The 19687-nt window shown below is 35.2% G+C and overlaps 1 protein-coding gene across 2 annotated transcripts in view; it reads right to left on the reverse strand.

Moving 5' to 3' along the window:
- The window catches only part of ppp3cca (protein phosphatase 3, catalytic subunit, gamma isozyme, a), a 71502-nt gene that overhangs the window by 12272 nt on the left and 39543 nt on the right, over positions 1 to 19687 (reverse strand). For both annotated transcript variants that reach the window (XM_087252082.1, NM_001166628.1), the window contains exons 5-12: positions 15943 to 16088; positions 15687 to 15826; positions 12600 to 12677; positions 9759 to 9853; positions 8969 to 9094; positions 8546 to 8623; positions 2925 to 3009; positions 720 to 817 (exon numbers count right to left, since the gene is read on the reverse strand). In XM_087252082.1, coding sequence (XP_087108208.1) covers positions 720 to 817; positions 2925 to 3009; positions 8546 to 8623; positions 8969 to 9094; positions 9759 to 9853; positions 12600 to 12677; positions 15687 to 15826; positions 15943 to 16088 — 846 coding nt within the window. The remainder of the gene's footprint in view (positions 1 to 719; positions 818 to 2924; positions 3010 to 8545; positions 8624 to 8968; positions 9095 to 9758; positions 9854 to 12599; positions 12678 to 15686; positions 15827 to 15942; positions 16089 to 19687) is intronic.

Here is a 19687-nt window from a genome sequence, read left to right on the forward strand (position 1 = left end):
GCAGTGTATATGCAGCCTAACAAAAATATAAAAACGTACTTAACTATTAGTGAATGAGACCCAATGTCTTAACGCAAAACTTTTATTCCTCGAACTGGCCAAATTTCCTTCAACTAGAACAGGGGTGCCCAAACTCAGTCCAGAAGGGCCGGAGTTCAGCATATTTCAGTTCCAACCCCAAATAAACACACCTGAACCAGCTAATCAAGCTTTTTCTAGGTATACTAAAACTTCCGAGCAAGTGTGTTGAAGGAAGATGCAGGACATCGGCCCTCCAGGAGCGAGTTTGGACACTCCTGAACTCTTCTGATTTTAGGCTTTTATTTAACATAATTACCCCATTTTCATGAGATTTACCACCAACATGAATCTGACTGACAAGTGGTGTGTGTATTGTACAGTTGCTAATAAGTGATTTAAGCATAAAGTGCAGCCCAGAAAAATCCACTCAAGGCAGATGAAGAGCACAGTCTTCATCAGAATTTGCTGCTGGAGAAACAGGCTATCATCATCATCATCATCATCATCATCATCATCATCATTATCTCACATGTCAAAGCTCATTCTAGCTCCTGCATGCTGCTGTTTTCTGCTTCAGTATGACAGTGATGAGGGTCATGTGAGGTGGTGAAGATCTAGAGCAACATCCAGGTTGGATGTGAGAAGCCTCCTGAAAACACACCTGACTTGTCTCCTATAACAAAAGCACAAACACTTACCATTCTGTAGGGTCTGCTTGCCTCCAGACAGCACTCCTAGAGGTAGCGTTCCGGTTGGGGTGAGCCCTTTGAGGGTCAGTACACTCTCACTTTCTTCCCTGAAGCACAACACACATACATTCATATATACCACACACACACATACACATACATACAAACAGACATGCATACATACCATATTAGTGTTGTGTTTATAGAGCTAGCGGTCAAAATTGGTGCATTTGGGGGAATTCCGGCATCATTACTACTATCTCCAGTGAGTACATGGACACCAATACTTTATAAATATATATTTAATTTCATCAAGACAACACTCTGATGAAGATTACAATGTAAAAAGCAATTTTTGATTACCTTGATCTGACTAAAGTCATAATTGAACTAAACAGAAATAGAATTAAGAGATGTGGAGTATGCCGATTTTAGTCGCATTATTGAAGTGCAGTAAAGACATGTAAACACTGCAATCAAACTATTACTGTCATGTAGAACTTTTCGCAGAGTTCCACGGCTGTTTGACATAATTCTTTGCACCTACTGAGTCAGTAATGTACCACAGACACACATATCGTGAAATGTGGAGTTTACTTTTTTTCCATTTGACGTGCTGTATCAAATTCTACTACAACATCAGTCCTTACTTCATACTCGCATCCAATATGTCAGTTTGTCACGGGGGCATGAATGAAATGTTCCTGAATGAAAGTGAAACTGCTGAACTGCAGTTAAAGTCGACCAGATAACAATGAAATACCCAAAATTACATGAAACTCCAGAGGAAACAAGGATAGCATGGTAACGCAATGACTTTAATCGATCTATGCACTCATGTAAACACCTTAATCACATTTCCTCGTTCAGGTCAAGGCAAATCATTTGATTATTGATGTCCAAGTAAACATGGTCAATGTCAAATTATTCTTCAGAAATCATAATATGCTGATTGGGTGTTCTTTTATGCTCAATTATTACTGGTGCTTTATTTACATAGTCATTATGATGACTTTAATAATTATCAAAGTTGAGACTTCTTTTGTGGAAACTAAAACGTTTCTATTTTTAAAGATTCTTTAATGAAAATAAACTCCAAAATAACAGCTTTGACCTAAATCCTTTCGTTTTTATTATACATGCCTAGTTTCACTCTTGAACAGTTAATGTTGTCTTCAATTTATAAAGTACATGCATTTACTTATTTTTTTAAGATTCATTCAACATTTTACATTGTAATTTTATTTCACAAATACAGTGCTCAGCATATACAAGTACACCCCTCACAAATCTGTCTTTTAAATTCATATTTTTAATAGGAAGCTATACAATATTATATTTGTGCATATATATTAGATTAGTCAGTGCTGAAGCCAGATCTGGAGTTTATTTAACAAAATAACTGATGATAACCATCCAAAAAAATGTATATTAACTAAAATGTATATGTTATAGAAAAATATTAAATACAAACAAAAACAAGAGGAAAAATCAAGAGAAACAAAATTGGAAAAAAAATTGCTAAAATTTTGCAGGTTGTATTTTTTTTATATATTTTACTTAAATTTCATTGTATTATCTTTCAATTTCTAAATATGTTTGGTGACAAAATATTATGTTAATAAATCTGTGTAGTAAATTTGTTTTCTTTAAATGAACCAAAATACATTGGCTAAATTCACTGAGAATTGGATAAAAATTTTCATTTTCAAAATGGATTGTACTCAATTATGCTAAGCACTGTATATGCAGCCTTGGTGAGCAGAATATGCTTTAAAAATGACCAGATCCTAAAAGTTTGATTAGTAGTGTAAACGACTTAGTCAATTAGCACAAGGTGAGGAAGAACGAGAAAATATATGATAATTGTGAAACTGTTGCCAGCCTAATGTGAATATTGTTCTAAAAAGCAAAGACAAAAGACTTGAAAATGTCCTCTGTTCCCCCATTATCTATGGCATTGTTCGTCTGCAATAATGTCTAATATAATTAGGCTGCTATTCCGCATGATGACTCACTGACACCATCTCATTAATCCTAACTGAGAAAACTGTGTGAGTGTGTGGCATAAAACAAAACTTCATTGTATGAGGAAGTGTATCCTGTTCTATATACAGGATATGTTTTTTTTTTTTTTTTTTTGATAACTGTAATTATCCCCCAGGCATCATGCTGAATATTTAATTAAATGCACATAATTGTGTGCAGACTGACCTGAGCACAGAAAAGACTCTAGCCATCTTCCCAATGGCACGGATCTTATTTCTGATCACCTCCTTACGAACAGCAGGAGCCCCACCTGCGGAAACACAAATCCAGCATCAAAACACCACCACCTCAAAAGAACTTTGACCCACAAACAAGATAGAAAAGGGGAAACCAGTGTCTAGATGCTAAAAATAAGACTGCATGATTTCTGTTATTTGTAACAACGAGCAGGTATATCCGAATTTAAATAAGATATTCCAACTTTCAATATGTAGTTTATTATTTAACCCTTTCACATGCAAGTTTCAATACTCTTGCTAAGCCCCCCTTCTGTTCGCTTTTTTAATATGACTGCTAATTAGAACACATCGCTTTAAAGTTTCCATGGTGACAAGTTCATCATGTGGCACACCACAGCCCTGATGATTTATGTATGTGTCATGTTTTGTTTTGTCCCAATTCCCAACATTCTAATTATGTTATGAAATATTTTATATTCTGATCCGCAAATATGTGTAAGAACATACATTTTGTCATTTAAACAGCCTGATAATGATCATATTTTAATCTATGACATTTAAGTGTATACTGCATCATTGTGTCTATGTTAGTCTACCCAAACTTTTTTGTATGAAGTGCCAAAAACCAATCATTATTGACAGCCTTGGGCTGAAGGTAAATATACCAAACTACAGTATATTACATTAAAGTTGCCATGGCTTTGTAATTGGCAAGTTTTTTTATTATAATTCAAAATAAATAGAAAACCTTACTTTAAATGGTATTAACTAATGCAGTATTAGGGCTGTGCGGTTTGGGGAAAATATCTAAAATTGCAAATTTTGATTTGATTTTGACAAATACTGCGATTTTGATTTGATTTGCGATTTAATTTTGTAGTCAAGCTGCATCTCAATAATCTGTAGCTTCTTACTGCTTTAAGATTAGTTTAAAAACTAACAACTAACTTACTTAAACGTTTATTCAAATTTGTTTTTAAATATTCAGAAAGGAAACACTAACTTTTCTCTAGAGAAAACGGTAAACAAATAAAATGACCTTACCTTTCTCTAAACTAACTGAACTCAAATTAGGAAGATAGTGTAGCTTATTATACAAACAAAAAATAGTAATTATAAAGATACAGAACACTCAGCAAATGTTGCTCTGAAGTTGTACTTTACCCTACAGTTGTCTGCTTGCTATACTAATTGCGATTTAGTTTCAGTTTCATAGCAGGGCACTCCTCATATGGCCATCTGTGGTGCTTTTTTAGGTGCTGTTTGTTGTATTTCCTCCTGCTGTGGCATCAATTCTTACAAATATCCTGTTTTTGTTCATTGTCTGTGACTTTGAAATCAAAATATTCCCATATTACCGATGTCCTATTTTTCTTTGATATTAATTTGTCTATTAATGCTTCAGAAGCAGCAAATGTCATCATCCCGCACTCGTCCATGCTTTCCTGTTAGTTTGTTTTATTGTGAGCCTTCCGCATAGTTCGGTTGTGCGTTTCTGATTGGGCAGAATGAAAGTGTGCTCACTCAGTTGGCTAGTAAGACTGTCAGAAGGCAATTTACGGCATTTGCTCTGGGAGGGGGAAATTAAATACAGATATATTTCATGTCGCAGCCTCTTGTGATTAGCTAATCGCAACGTTTCAAATCACGACTGCGATTAGATTCTGATTAATCACACAGCCCTATGCAGTATAACTTCTTAAACAACTCATTGCATTAAAAACATAATCACATTTAGAACATTGATAAGTTCAATGCTGAATATGTTAGTCAAGCAGGTTTATCAGTATGTGCAGTATGACAGTATGTACATTTCAACAAAATCTGATTCATTTACACCATTTCACTGAAACATTCTTTTGGTTAGCTTCTAACAATAAAACAAACAGACAAATAAATAATTTGAATTGACACTCTTGAAACCATCCCAACATTCTCCCTTTCTTCTCAGATGAGATGGCGGGCCAAATTAAAGGTTACCAAATTTAAGGTTTTGGGCATCTATAGTCTATATCATAGAAAATATCACTTTATTTGTGCTAAATTTTCTTGTTAAAACATTTATTTATGCATTATGTACTATTATTATTATTAATGATAATAATAGCTTTTTTGGCATAAAATTTATAGTGTAGTTTGATATAAAATTTAATTACTCATTCCAAACACTGAGACATTGGGTTGTCACATATTTGTTCATTTATTTACTAGATAACTGTATTACTCAAAAAAGTTTGGATTGATTCAACAGAGCAAACAAAAGTGAACCTATGTTGTTTTGCAGTGCATGCCATAATCTAACTGTACTATTAGCCTTCAGTGGCCTAGGGAGTATTTGCAGAATAGCGTCACGCCTTTGCTCTAGTTACTTAAGCAAATCCATTTCCGGTTCACTAATGACACAAGGTGACATTACAATCCTACATAAGTATAAGTATGCGTGTCTATGCAAACCAGAAAATGTTCCTACAAACTGTGATAATATTTCACAGCTTATACATAGGAGTTCTACTCTCTACAACAGGCTGCCTAAGCAGGAAGCATTGTGGGAAGGCCTAAGCAGGCATCAGACCTCCGGGGAGAGCAACTCAGACAGCATGAATGACAGTTGGACACTTTTGAAGACCTGCTGTCTACATGAATGATGACCAGACAGACAGACGCTCACACACAAGCACATGCTCACACATGCTCAAGCACATTCAAGCTGTTCTGCATTAAATTATGTCACCAAATGTGAAGCAAGAGGAAATCAGCACATAAGGCAGTTGTCAGCTCACCAAACTTTAATGAAGTCTTTATTGTATATTATGTGTTCATTTAAATTGAATTTTTAAACTGATTAAATGTATCTGTGCCAAATCCACAAATTAATCCAGTACCTTCAAACTGTTATCGATTACCTTTTGACTGTTAAACTGCCCCTATTATGGATTTAAATTTACTTTCATGCCGCGTGTAACACAGCTCTGAGTGAATGAAATCATCCAGCTAAGTGTTAAAGTTAGAAAGTGCACCATGTATAAAGTTTTATTCTCTCTTCAACAAAAAGAGCCAATTCAGAGTCCTTTACAGTCAATATTCAAAAGGACCTTTAGCTTTTTCTGTCATGACAACGAAGAAAAAATTGCCCAGCCACATGTTGCGTGCAGACCCAGGAAAACCTGAAACCCCTATCCCTGAAACACTATAGTGGATTCCGTGGGATCAGATTGCATCATGTAGTGAAACTGCTGTGCTCTGCACCTAGAGCTTCTTTAATTACTTCAACCTAGAAGTGTGACAAAATGGTTGCCACCCTGGTCTCTGCAGCACACAAAATATGCATTTAGCTGTATGTGTGTTAAGTCAGCTTCTCACAACTTAAAAATCTAAAACAGCTTTCATGCCAGACATGGAAAACTCTGCGCTATGAAACCCATTCATTTCAAAGGCCCAACACAAGCTTGCGCAGAAATGTATTAATTACCACTGACAGTTTATCGTGGTTATTAATTGGAGTTATGATGATGAATAGTGCAATATGCTGGTGTACAATCTGCAGTAGTGTTGTCATGGTACTGAATTTTGAAGATCTGCTTGTCTGTATATTCACCTGTACCACGTCTTTGATCTTGTGGGGGAAACCGGAGCACCCAGAGGAAACTTAGTGAACATGCAAACTCCACACAGAAATGCCAACTGACCCAACTGAGGCTTGAACCAGCGACCTTCTTGCTGTGAGGCGATCGTGCTACGTACTGCGCCACCGTGACGCCCAAAATGCGTTTACCTTTACCTAATTATCCAAACTACTCCCATATGATTTGCTTACTGATTAAATTTTCCAAACACCTCCTTTAAGTGAGGAGGTAATATGCAGTGATTGGTCCAATGACCCAGATCAGATTGCATCGTGTAGTGAAGCTGCTGTGCTCTGCACTGTGAGCTTCTTTTCTTAAACCACAACCTGAAATTCTGAAAAAAATAGTTGCCACCTTGGTCTCTGCAGCACACAAAATAAGCATTTAGCTGTATGTGTGTTGAGTTGGCTTCTCACAACTTAAAAAACTAAAGCGGCTTTCATGCCAGACACGGAAAACTCTGCGCAATGAAACCCATTCATTTCAATGGCTTGAGCCACACCCATCAAAAGCTAATGCAGATATGCATCAATTACCACTGACAGTTTATCATAGTTATTACTTGGAGTTATGATGAAGAATAGAGCAATATGCTGGTGTATAATCTGCAGTACTATTATCACGATACCGAATTTCGAAGATCGGCTGATCTGTTTATGTGCTGATATACGAGTGATTCATTGATGAATCGACTGATCTTCATGACAATAAAACACCCCAGTGTCCCTGTCATTCATGTTTGCACTCGATAAACAGTGGTAAAGAGCAGTAAACCGATGACCTTTATATCCAATCACAGTTCTTTCTGTTGAGCAGGGAACACAATATCAAATTGCTGATTTGAAATTCCAGTACTGATTGGAGTATCGTGACAACACTAATCTGCAGTGCTTTTTCAATACACTCCTGCATTGGGCTCTTATGTAGACCACAGCTTCTAGTTTCAACCACAGCTTTCAACATTTGATAAGCTATACTCCAGTAATGGTGACGTGTGTTCCGCTTCAGACACACTGCATGCAGTAGACCAAATTACAACAGACTGGGTCATTGGACCAATCACTGCATATTAGCATCATGCAAAGGAGGTGTTCGGAAAAATTAACCAGTAAACAAGACATATGGGATTAGTTAGGATAATCAGGTAGAGGTAAATGCATATTGGGGGTCACGGTGGCGCAGTGGATAGCACGATCGCCTCACAGCAAGGTTTGAGCCTTGGCTAGGTTGTTTGGCATTTCTGTGTGGAGTTGCATGTTCTCCCCGTGTTCGTGTAGCTTTCCTCTGGGAGCTCCGGTTTAGACATGTAGTATCAGTGAATTCAGAAGGCTAAACTGTCCATAGTGTAAGTTTGTGAATAAGTGTGCATGGATGTTTTCCAGTGATGAGTTGCAGCTGGAAGGGCATTCGTTGCGTAAAACATATGCTGGATAAGTTTGTGGTTCATTCTGCTGTGGCGACCCCTGATAAATAAAGAGACTAAGCCAAAAAGAAAACAAATGAATGAATGAATGAATAAATGCATATTAAAAGACAATGAATGTGTTTTTTGATCTTGCATGCATACAAGCCTGTTGTTGGGGACTCACAAAACCAAAATAAGAGCCTTTTATAATACATAATAGATGCACTTTAATGTTGCTCAAATGTGGCATTCATGCATTACACAACAACTGCATAAAATACCGTAAGTAGCCTACTACTGAACAATAAAGTATATAAACTATATTAAATGTGAATATTCTACCTAATTTTATTTATTTTTTTTATTGATTGCTCTCGTATCAATAAAGATCTTAAACACGGATTACAGTGAGTTATTTGAATTGTGGAGGGGTATTATAGCATCTTACATTGAATTAGTTGGGCATAAATTTCCACCCCTGTCTTGCATATCAACAGATAAAAAGTGTAACTTCAAGACAATGTTAATTTCTTTGGATAAACGCATTTGCAGAGTGCATAAACAAGAAAACCTCCTCACCTTCGCACAAGTCATCTCCCTCTGACATGAGTTCATCATCAGAACAGATATTCAGGACATTCACCAACATCTCAGTCACTGTAGACAAAGAGCATTCTTGGAAAATACATCCAGTAAATCCATTTGCTTCTTTTTAAAATACGAACTCAACTTCTACGTTATGAAGCTGTATGAAACAATGTACACAAAGACTTTAAAAATTAAACTGAAAAACTTAGGAAGTCTCAGATGATTTTATAAATGATGCCCTTGAACGTGCTGGCACACATTTTATGACGTTAATATGACGTTTCAGGGCTCTTTCTCTCTGCATTCTTCCCACTGAGAGGACACAGTCAGCTACCAAAGACAAGCCACCAACAAGGTCATTCTAGCCTCTCTTCCAAATGCTCTGTCAAATAGATTCACAGTCTGGACACTTACCTTTCTCGCCCACAAACGGTAATGACCATGTAAACACATCCATGAAGTTGGGCAACCAGTACGGGTGAGGAGAGCAGTTGAACTGTCTAATGTTCATGACGTTGTTTTCATATTTTAACACAGCCGCTGAGAAGGAAAAAACAAAGACAAGCTATTATGTACGTTCATGAATGTTCTCAGTCAAAAGAAAAAGAAAACAAAAGAAAATCAAGCAACTTGATAGGGTGCCATGCAGGTTTACAAACAGTCATCTGATACTTTGTAGCTGTAGATGTCTAGACAAATTAGACTCAATATGGCAGCTATTACAGTTTGTTGTAGGGCATATTTTATCTTCGTATGATTGGTGATTTATTTTATTCTCCAGCGTTTCAAATTAGCACTCAAACAATAAAAATAAAACCAGAAGCTAATCATAAATTATTAACACTCTTTAATGGGGAAAAAAACTGAGTGGTACTCAGTGGTTTCCCAAGTGTTATTAAAGGGTTTTGTTATTTCCTGTTTTGTTTTGTTTTTAGATTGGTGTTGATGACAGAATTATAAAATGTGACACGGCAAATAAACTGATCTTTTTGTTGGTTTGTTTTGCATGACACAATGTAACTTGGTGTAAAAAAGAAGAAAAAAAGAAATGATTTTAAAACTTTACTAAAATTAGTTAATGTCTATTTAAAAAGTTAATGTTACAAGATTTATGTGTTAATTACATTTAATGTTAATGTTAATATATGTTTAGTGTCAGTTTATTGTCAGTTACAAGAAATTTTTTTTTAAAAAGCTAGCATACCTTTGTTGTTATAGACATCTAGGTAATTTGGTGCTGAGAAAATAGTAATTAATGAAGGGAAGCCTGTTGTCTGACTTTTTCTGTACATCCTGTACCTGTAACGGAAACACACACAAAACGCTTTAGCTGTAGATTAGCTCAGTGTGTCAAAAAGGCATCTGGCAAGAATCAATAGAGGAAATGCTCTCCATTATGGTCAGATAATGGGTTCTTTTCAAAGTCACTATACTGATCAGACCATCTACAGTTTCAGTTGACACCCATTTCTTCAAAAAGAATGTTGGTAAACAGGCAATCGATTTACAGCCATTAACATCCATATTAAGAAAAAAAATGTATATGATATAGGGCTGCACAATATTGGAAAAAAATGACATTGTAATATTTTGTATCTACGATACACATTGTAATATGGAGTACAATTTCTCCAGATTACTCAAATGGCTCTAACTGGCAAAAATGTTTTTAGAGTAATTGGAATCATTTTGTAATAAAAAGCATATGGAGAAACAATAATAAACCAATAACAAACATTGATATATACAGCAGAGCAAAGAAACAAATAAAAAAACAGTGCAAACATCAAAAGTCCAAGGCATTCAAAAAATTTGGAAAAAAAATATCTATTAAAAAACCTTTATTGACATGGCTATTCCCCAAAAATATGCCTATGTGTTCTGGTAAACACTTGCCTTCATCGGGTGCCTTGGGCTTACTTTTGCTGGTTATTCTGATGAATTCCTTGCCCAAAGGGCACGGACACATTAATTAAGCTACTCCTGAGCACTTTTTATTTGGAAAATAAACAGTGATTTATAGTTATCTGGGAGTCTACATAAATTAAAGTCAAATAAAAAAGCATTCATTGTATTTACATAAATGGAATTAATCTTCCTACAAGTTACGAAAATTATAATTTATTGCGCTTGAATGCTTTAAACTGGCTATGTTCAAGCTATTATTTAAAATAAGCTAAAATAACACTTTTTTTTGGAGGGAGAGGGGGGGTGGGTCAACTTAAATCTACTTAAAGGTAACTTAATTAATTTGTGTTGGACAACATGAACGAATTGTGTAGAACCCTGCATTTTTGTGTGTACATGGGCCTAAAGAAAGCATGCAAATTATTATTTTTTGGTTACATTGTAAAGTCACTTCCTAAATGTAACCATAAATCACGACTTTTTTTTAACTGTGCCCACTGGTCAACTATAGCCCTTGGTTGGGCTTCGTTGGTCCGTCGGTTAGTCTAGCTGTTTTGTTGTGTTTCACATGTCACCTATTGCTAAATTAACGTCATAGCTCATTATCCTGATTCAGCATCTAGAATTAATGTTGGCCGTTGACTGAAGAGAGCGCTCTGACTGGTTATTCGGCAATGAATCAGAGCACAAGTGTGATGCAGAAAGTAAAAAAATCATGCCAAAAAAAATAGACACAAAGAGGCCAGCTGTTACTTCTGTGCATTTCTCAAATATTTGTAAATAATATGGATTATCTGATTATCAGACATATTTGCGAAAGCTAATCTATTGTGGTGAGTGACAATTACTGTGGTAACAGTACTACTAATAAATGCTGCTTTGTTCATGCTTTGTCTGCGCATGTCGGAAGTTCAATTTCCCCTTGCCGAACGAAAAAAAACAGACAAAGCTGACATAGTTGTGTACCGGCCCTTAAGGTCGATATACACTTCAGCATGTGCAAGCGCTGACACGCACCTCTCAAAAGAATGTAACTAAAAATCGCAATGACACATAGCGCAAACTCAGTGATCGGTCGGGTTGGTAGCACTGAAGAGTGTAGGCGGAGCCGAGAGCCGCACAAACCCGTTGAAGCGAGAGTCGAGTCTCATGAAGGAGCTCCAGATGGAGACTTTTGTTTGGTGTTTACCTTTTGATTAAAGTTGATGCACGTCCACCAGTTCCTGCCTCTGAATAAGTGAGTTTGAGCTACTTGTACATTACCGAGGAACATAAATACCTACTGCCAGCTAGCGTTTCGGAAGTGTTATTGCAGAGCAACAAACAGCCCGCAAAAGTTTAAATGCACAGCTCTGCGCAAGGCAGGAGCCGTGGGTAATGCCTTTCACTTGACGCAGAAATACAAATCAGCCTTTAGCGGAGCAAGAAAACAGACTGAACGGAGCTGAACACGTCCTCTTGCGCAGGTGTTTACAAGCGATCCAATACAAGGTGACAACACATCTGGGTTTTGCTTGTGCTAGTTGTTTGGCATCAACTTGGAGTGTCGCAGGTCTTATTCCACATTGCAAATCCTGTAATGTGACTATTGAGAATGCACACATTTCAATATCAATGCTGAAACAATATATTGTGCAGCCCTACTATGCAAGTCAATGGGGATTAGGCAGGGGAAAATAAATGGTTTCAAGGTTGTTTTCATGCAATAAAGTTACATTATTTCTGCAGTATAGACGTTTTATTTTTATTTTTTTAAGTGTTGTCAAAAACTTTTTTTTTAGGGTAACAGTATCTCCAGCAGAAATGGACCATCCACATTAAAAGCTACTGGTCAGGCCTCCATTCAGCAAACATTTGAGAAACAAATCGCTTATGCACCAACATCCAAGCATGCTATGGACCTGAACAGTGAAATGGCTTATTTATATCCAAAGAAAAGAAATACATCCAAATATGCCTTTCTAAGGTGTAAAGAAATCAGCTTAAAAAGGCATAAAAAAGTTCTGTAAATACTGGGAGTTATTAATGATGGCAGAATTCGATTTTTTAACAGGCAGACACAGAGGGAATACATTGGCATTACAAAATGAAAGCTAAAATGAGTAAAGTCTAATAAAAGAACACAATAAATACTTACCCTGCATCTTGTGCTTCATGCGCTCTAATTACTGACAAAAGGTTATTGTTTGTCAAAAAGTCACAGACTGCCGCATAACTGTAAAACAAAAGAGAGACAAATTCTTGAGTATCGCACAGTGATAGGACAGACATTTCATCCCTTCTAAAGCACTTAATGAATGGAGCATGAGCCAATGCACTGGACCCTTCTTAGTACTTTTTTGGGGGGTTCTTCCAGTCGATTAAGCCCCAATACTGTGAACTCTCAAGCTCTAAGACTACCACCTGCAGTCTGTTAGCATTCAGTTGGCGTGGCACAAACAAATGCCAGCTGGACAAGCAAACAGTGAATAAACACACTTATATATACACCCAGAATGAAAGCAGCTGGGAAACACCGATCAGGTTATTTCCAGAAGTCAGCATAAATCAGAAAGGATTTCCGCACCAGTTCACAAATGCCTGCATGGATGATTCAAGTACATGAGCAAATGCACAGAAGACACAGAAAAAAAAAATGTTTTAGAACAACATTCCAAGCAGATTCTTTCCTACAGTTTTCTGAAATACGTCAAATAAGTGTTGAGCTATTTAATACTTGGGTTATTATAAGTGATGAGAAGACTCATTAGCAAATAATTACTGACCCAAATGTTACATAAAAATGATTTCAAAATAAGCAAAATTCAAAAACCAGTGATTTCCATTTGAATAAGGAATATGGAATAATGGGAAAAGAATAGGCAAACACTATAAAACATAAAAAGAAGCAATAATAAAGGTCTACCCCAAACTAGAGTACATTCAATCTATAAATACAACAAATATTCTAATTTAATAATAATAATAATATATTTTTTTCTAAATGTAACTATAAATTTTCTACATGAAGATAACATTAAAATTGGGAATGCACCGATATGGATTTTTCGGCTGATATCAATAACCAATAACTTACAGTATAAGATTTGGAGGCCGATAACCGATATATCAGCCGATCAAAATAAATATTTCAAAATGTTTTATTTTTATACAGAAAACAACTGATTTTATTTTTAAAACTTTATAAAAGTTTGATATGATCTTATAAACTGAATAGCCTTCTCAATTTCAAACGGAGATTTCTTTATTCAGATTTTACATAAATCTGCATGCTAAAAATCTTTTTTTTGCATAGCCAATTAACATGCAACTTGACTGTTGCAAAAAAATAAGTTAAATAACAAAATGGGATTTAATTAAACAAGTAAACGGAAGCAACGCGTTGATAATAACAAATAGTCATATTAGATTACAAACAACCCAACGAGACAATTTAAACCAAAAGACACAATGACACTCTATCAAACATAACTACAATGATAAGGAATGTGATTACTTATTAACCATATTTATTATTATTGACGCACCGCAATACCACACAAAGGACAGACAGACTTTGAAGGAAAAAATGTCAGGAAGCTCAACCCACAAGGCAGTTGTGTACAATTACATATTCTATCGTTTAAAAGACATCTGCATAATTTTCCATTTCGGACCAATAACCATAACAATACAAACAGCATTTATCTGCTGATATCAATATGGCTGCCGATATATCGTGCATTCCTAAATAAAATAAACTTAAAAAGGATAAAAAGTTGACATTTAAAAAGAATGCATTTTAGAGAAGTAATAACAATATCACAAAACTTATATGTTTATCCAAGGGTATTATACTGTCAGAATCTTATACCAGCCCAAGCCTAATGGAGACCAACAACAGCTGATAAATATTCAGTCATTCATTTTCCTTCAGCTTAGTCCCTTTGCTCATCAGGGGTCACTACAGCAGAATGAACCGCCAACTTATTCAGCATATGTTTTACACAGCAGATGCCCTTCCAGCTGTACCCCAGTACTGGGAAACACCCATACATGCTCATTTGCACAAATACGGTACAGCCAATTTAGTCTGTTCAATTCACCTATACTGCATGTGTTTGGACTACGAGAGAAACCGGAAGACCCAAAGAAACTCAACGCCAACACGGGGAGCAGCAACCTTATTGCTGTGAGGCAACAGTACTCAACGCCAACACGGGGAGCAGCAAACTTATAGCTGTGAGGCAACAGTACTAACTACTGAGCCACCGTGTCGCCCCCAGCTGATAAATATTCTAATTTAATAATACATTGTAAAACCCAAAAGCTTAAGGTAACTCCAACCATTTAACAAAATGGATTGCAACAAACCATTTAAGTTCATAAACTAATCCTAATGAGAACTGTGAACTTAAAAGATTTGAGTAAACAAAGCCATTTGAGCACAGTAAAACCCAATAAATGAAGAGAACTCAAACCAGCTGAGTACTGTAAAACCCAATAAGTAAAGGCAACTCAAACCGTTTGAGGAAACTGATTGCTACAAACCATTTCAAGTTAAACTAATCTATATGAGTACTGTGAACTTACTCCATTTAAGTTGAAGTAAGGAGGTATTAAATTAACTTATCAACTTTAAGACTGAGTTCAAAACTCTTTTCAATTGAGTAGAATTAACTTTCAGAATATTCTGAGTTAACTACATTCATTTCATTTAATATAGTTGACTGTTGGGTTTTACAGTGTAATAATAATAATAATAATAATATTTTATAAATGTAAATATCTATTTGCTACATGAAGTTCACATCAAAAACAGCTTGATAATATTTTTTATTATATCACATAAAATAACATTTTCTAATTTTGAAATGGACAAAAAATGCACAGAGAAAAACTAATAAAATAAAAAAATAACATCAAAAACTTGGATTTTTTTTACATGTTTAAAACTATTAGAATCTAAAGTAATGTAATCTAAAGTATTAGATCTAAAGTAATCAAATAATATTGACAACAATTTAAATATTTTATTTATTATATTTTTATTATTGTTGTTATTATTATTGTTTATCATTATATGAAATATTTATAAATATTTCATTTAATTAAATAAAAGTTTGTCATGTAAATAAAAATAGAAATCAGTCAAGCTATATTCTGTGTCAATTAAGCTGTTATTTTGTCAAAAAAATCTAAGTCACTGTACATGTATGAACTGGATGACCCTTTCCTGTTGTACCTGAAGAAATAGGAGCAGCCTCTGACGGAGTTGTGGTTAAAGTGCTCTGCCGTCTTCTCACTGCCGTAGTCCTCTCCCGGGTCAGCCCAGATCAAATCACACATAGGCCCGAATGCCGGGGGCTCCTTAAACCTGTCTAACTGCACAACATAGCGCAAAGGCAGAGAAAGAGGAATCAACACGTCTTGTAAAATGCTGTAAAAAGGCTTAAAGGGAAAAAAACAGAGCAACAACAACAACAAAAATGGACACTTACTTTCCTAATGTCGTCTAAGCAGTTAATTTCTGGCGAGAGGCCACCATGAACACAGAGGAACTGCTGATTTAGAAGAGCTGCAAGAGGCAAGCAGTCAAAGGCCTCCATACATGCATCATAAACCCTCTCTGAATACTTTATTTTACCTGTGAGAAAACAAAGACAGGACACATTGAGTTTGGTTGATCGAAGAAAGCCTGGAGAGACTCCATCCTCCACTGAATCATTAAATATCAGATATAATTTATAGGGATATTCATGAATGTGATATTATTCTTTGTGCTGCATTTTTAAATAAAATGCAAGTTAGAAAACTAAAACAGAATCAACCTTCATAATTCCAACAACAAATAGTCGTTGATCGCTCATTTATTATAGGTAATATATCAGTTATCTTTGGTTGATATATTGATATTTCATCTTAATCAAAGGTTGACCTGATTAAGAATACAAGCGTCATTTGTGATGGCTCCAGCATCTATTTCTCCCTCATTTAAACAAATGAATTGGACAAAGATGCATCTATAATACAAGCTTTTGGATCTTTTTTTACTTAAACTGCTATATTTAAATGTGCAGTAGATGATTCAGAAACATATTTTGTTGTGCTGGTTGAAAGTCTCTTCACATTACAATATAATAATTCAAGTAAATGATCTAAGTGTATTTATATGTATTTTTAGATGCTGGGTAAAGGATAAGACAGAAATGTTCATTCAATTAAAAATTGTCAGGCTGACAATTCCCATAATTCTGATAAGTAGCCCAAACTCTGTCAATAAATGTAGATTTTTCACGCAGATTCAACGTTTGTGCGTTTGCGAATGGACGCGCGCCACATTCATGTGAACACGAGAGAGCAACAGCAGTAAAAACAAATGCTGAATCAAAACTTTAAAATCCTGAATTAATTTCACAGTTACTTATGCATGCTGAAGTAAGGATGACACCATGGCTGAAGTATTTCAGACAAATAACGTTATGTTTTAAAACCATTTTTGTCACATAAAGCTTTTGTAGATGTTGTTTATGAATGAGTTATATGCACGTGTTGTTCAGCCACTGAAATCTTCCGCCGAAACATTGATGGGACTAATTTAAATTTTAAAAGGGACCTTTTACAGCATCGATAATGTAGATTTTAATTTAGTTTAACAACAAAACATATAGTAAATAGCACTATTCTTATATTCACAATGGTTAATTTTTGAACAATGACAACCTGTGACGTGCTCTCTATATTGTTTACCATGGCACTTTGAATATTCGATCTGAAATAGCATGCAAGTATGGCTTAGTATTAAGTGCATGCCGCTGGCCAACCACTAAACATACAGTAGTCGCTTTAGGACAAAGTGCATGAGAGAGTTAGACCAGCGATTCTTCCATGCATGAAATATTGCACATTATGTCATGTTTTGCTTGCTAAACAACTGAAAACGTGGTAGATATATTAGAGCTTTTCGTTTGGAATTGTAGTATTATAAAGTACTGTAAAGTTTTCTAACCGGCAAATGACATGATCTATTGGAATCTTTACGCAACACGTTTGTGATTTCAGGAGGTGAGGCTCTTGACGAAAGGGTGTTTACAAAAATACTATGCAGATGTTGAGCATTTTGACAGATCACCTACTGCACCTTTAAGGTCAAATAAAGAAAATTTCAAGAATGATTTGAGGGAAACAAAACACAATATGTCAGCATGTTCTCAAAATGTACATTTATAGGTAGCATCGACAGAGTAATGTCTCATAGATCTCATTTTACATAGGAAAGCTCAAGTCTTGCATAAAAGACCAAAATATAGAAATAAGTTTAAACTGATCACACAATAAAAAGTGCAGGTTTTTTTTAAGTATCTTTGTTGTGTTTCCCAATGAACAACAATTTAGTCAAATGTTTACTTATAAAATAATACATAATAAAATTACATGATACAATCCTGTCTAATAGAAATATTATAATTTGTTTTATATTATAATTTAACATTAAGGTAAGGCTGCTTGAACATGTGTTAATTTGTGTAGTTTATATTTACATTTATTTATCTTCCCCATTGTTTTTTGTTTTTTTTAATAGTTTGGTTGGCTTCTCATTGAACGTTTTAAGTTATTGTTAGGGGGTGCTTTTGGGAATAAATAAATAAATAAATAAATATGGAACAACCGCTTTTGACCAGAGTTTATGTCTATTTATTGTGGAAGAACATCCAGTAAACTACTGGAACTTAGTCAATAATAAACAAAAGATAAATAAAAAATAATTGACCCCATGATACATTATTTGATAATCCTTTGAACATTATTGCTGCCAATTATGACCAATTCAGTGCATCAATGTTAAATTAAAAAACTAATAATAAAGAATTAAATAAAAAATAAAGAAAATGAAATTACAAACCTCCAACCTTTGGATGTTAGCGTTAAGCAAAGTTAAAAACACAGCGCTATTTTAAAATGTATTCCAATAAACTACCTAATATATTTTTGGAACTATTGAAACCCTTGAAATTCTCAAATAAATACATGCACCATTTAATCAATAAAAGCCATCCTCGTCGAGAACATGTTAGATGTTTTCCGCATATTAATATTTTGTGATGTCAACCAGCATGTCTGTACAGTAATAACCCGACCTAAAGCGACGAGACCTGCCACCAAGCAGACAAAAGCAGCAGGGACTATTCAATTAAATTCAAATGAGCCTAATTAGTGCAATGCGAATACTTAATTCAGCTGCTGATTAAGCTTATTAATACTTCAGTATCTGGACTGAAGTAGTCTCATTAGTCTTGTCTTGGTTTCCACTAAATACAGCTGGGTTATTACACATTCGCTCTGTGAACGAGGTCTCATGGAGAGCACTTGGGCTTCCACTGAACGGGCTACTATAAAACCACCTCCATCTTTGTTATGCAGAACACAATGGCCTCAACGCTATTGTATGAGCCTAATAGCAAACAGTGTTCATTTCAAGCACAAAGGACTAGTGCCACTGACCCATACAAAACCCGAAATCAGGGATTTAATCAGACCTTCAAAAGAACCTTCATTTAAATTCCATTTAGTTTGAACTAAGAAGCTAAACTATACGTGCTATAGTGTGCTCTATAGTAGCTAGTATTGTAGACCTATAGTATAAATGAGACAAATGGTCATTAGCTTAATCATTTTGTGTTGGGACAACATGAACAATGTGTGCTGGTATAACCACCTGGTTAGTGGACCTGCGTGGGACTGTAATCTTAGGTGTTATAAGTTCAGAGAAAAATTTTTTTCAAAGTTTCAATTAAGGTTTTGAGTTTATTAGCTGGTGGAGAAGTGGCAACTGAACTTGGTGTTGGCAGCTTTATTAACAACAGTGATGTTTGTTGCTTCCCTCAATGAGCCTGTGCAGTTCTGAATGAGATCAGTCTTTTTTGCTTCCCCATCTGTTACATTACATATAAAAACAATAAGCATTATTAAAGCTAATTGTTTAGTCTATTATTTTTTAAATTTGAACTGCAATAATTACCAGAAAATTCTGTTTTTCCAAATTAAGTGATTGAAATAAATTGGCTCAACATGAGTAAACTGTGTCCCAGATGACTTTAATTCAGTAGGTTAATCAAATGAAAGTGTCCTGACATCATTGGTTCAAAATGAATTGTGTTCTAGCATTCCATTTGGCCATGAGTTGAAATTTGTTTCATTATGAAATTAAGTAACCAAAGTCAGTTTAATTATTTGGTTACAAATGAT

This window comes from Danio rerio, chromosome 5, assembly GCF_052040795.2.
Source record: "Danio rerio strain M-AB ecotype USA chromosome 5, GRCz13ab, whole genome shotgun sequence".
NCBI classification, from domain to species: Eukaryota; Metazoa; Chordata; class Actinopteri; order Cypriniformes; family Danionidae; genus Danio; species Danio rerio.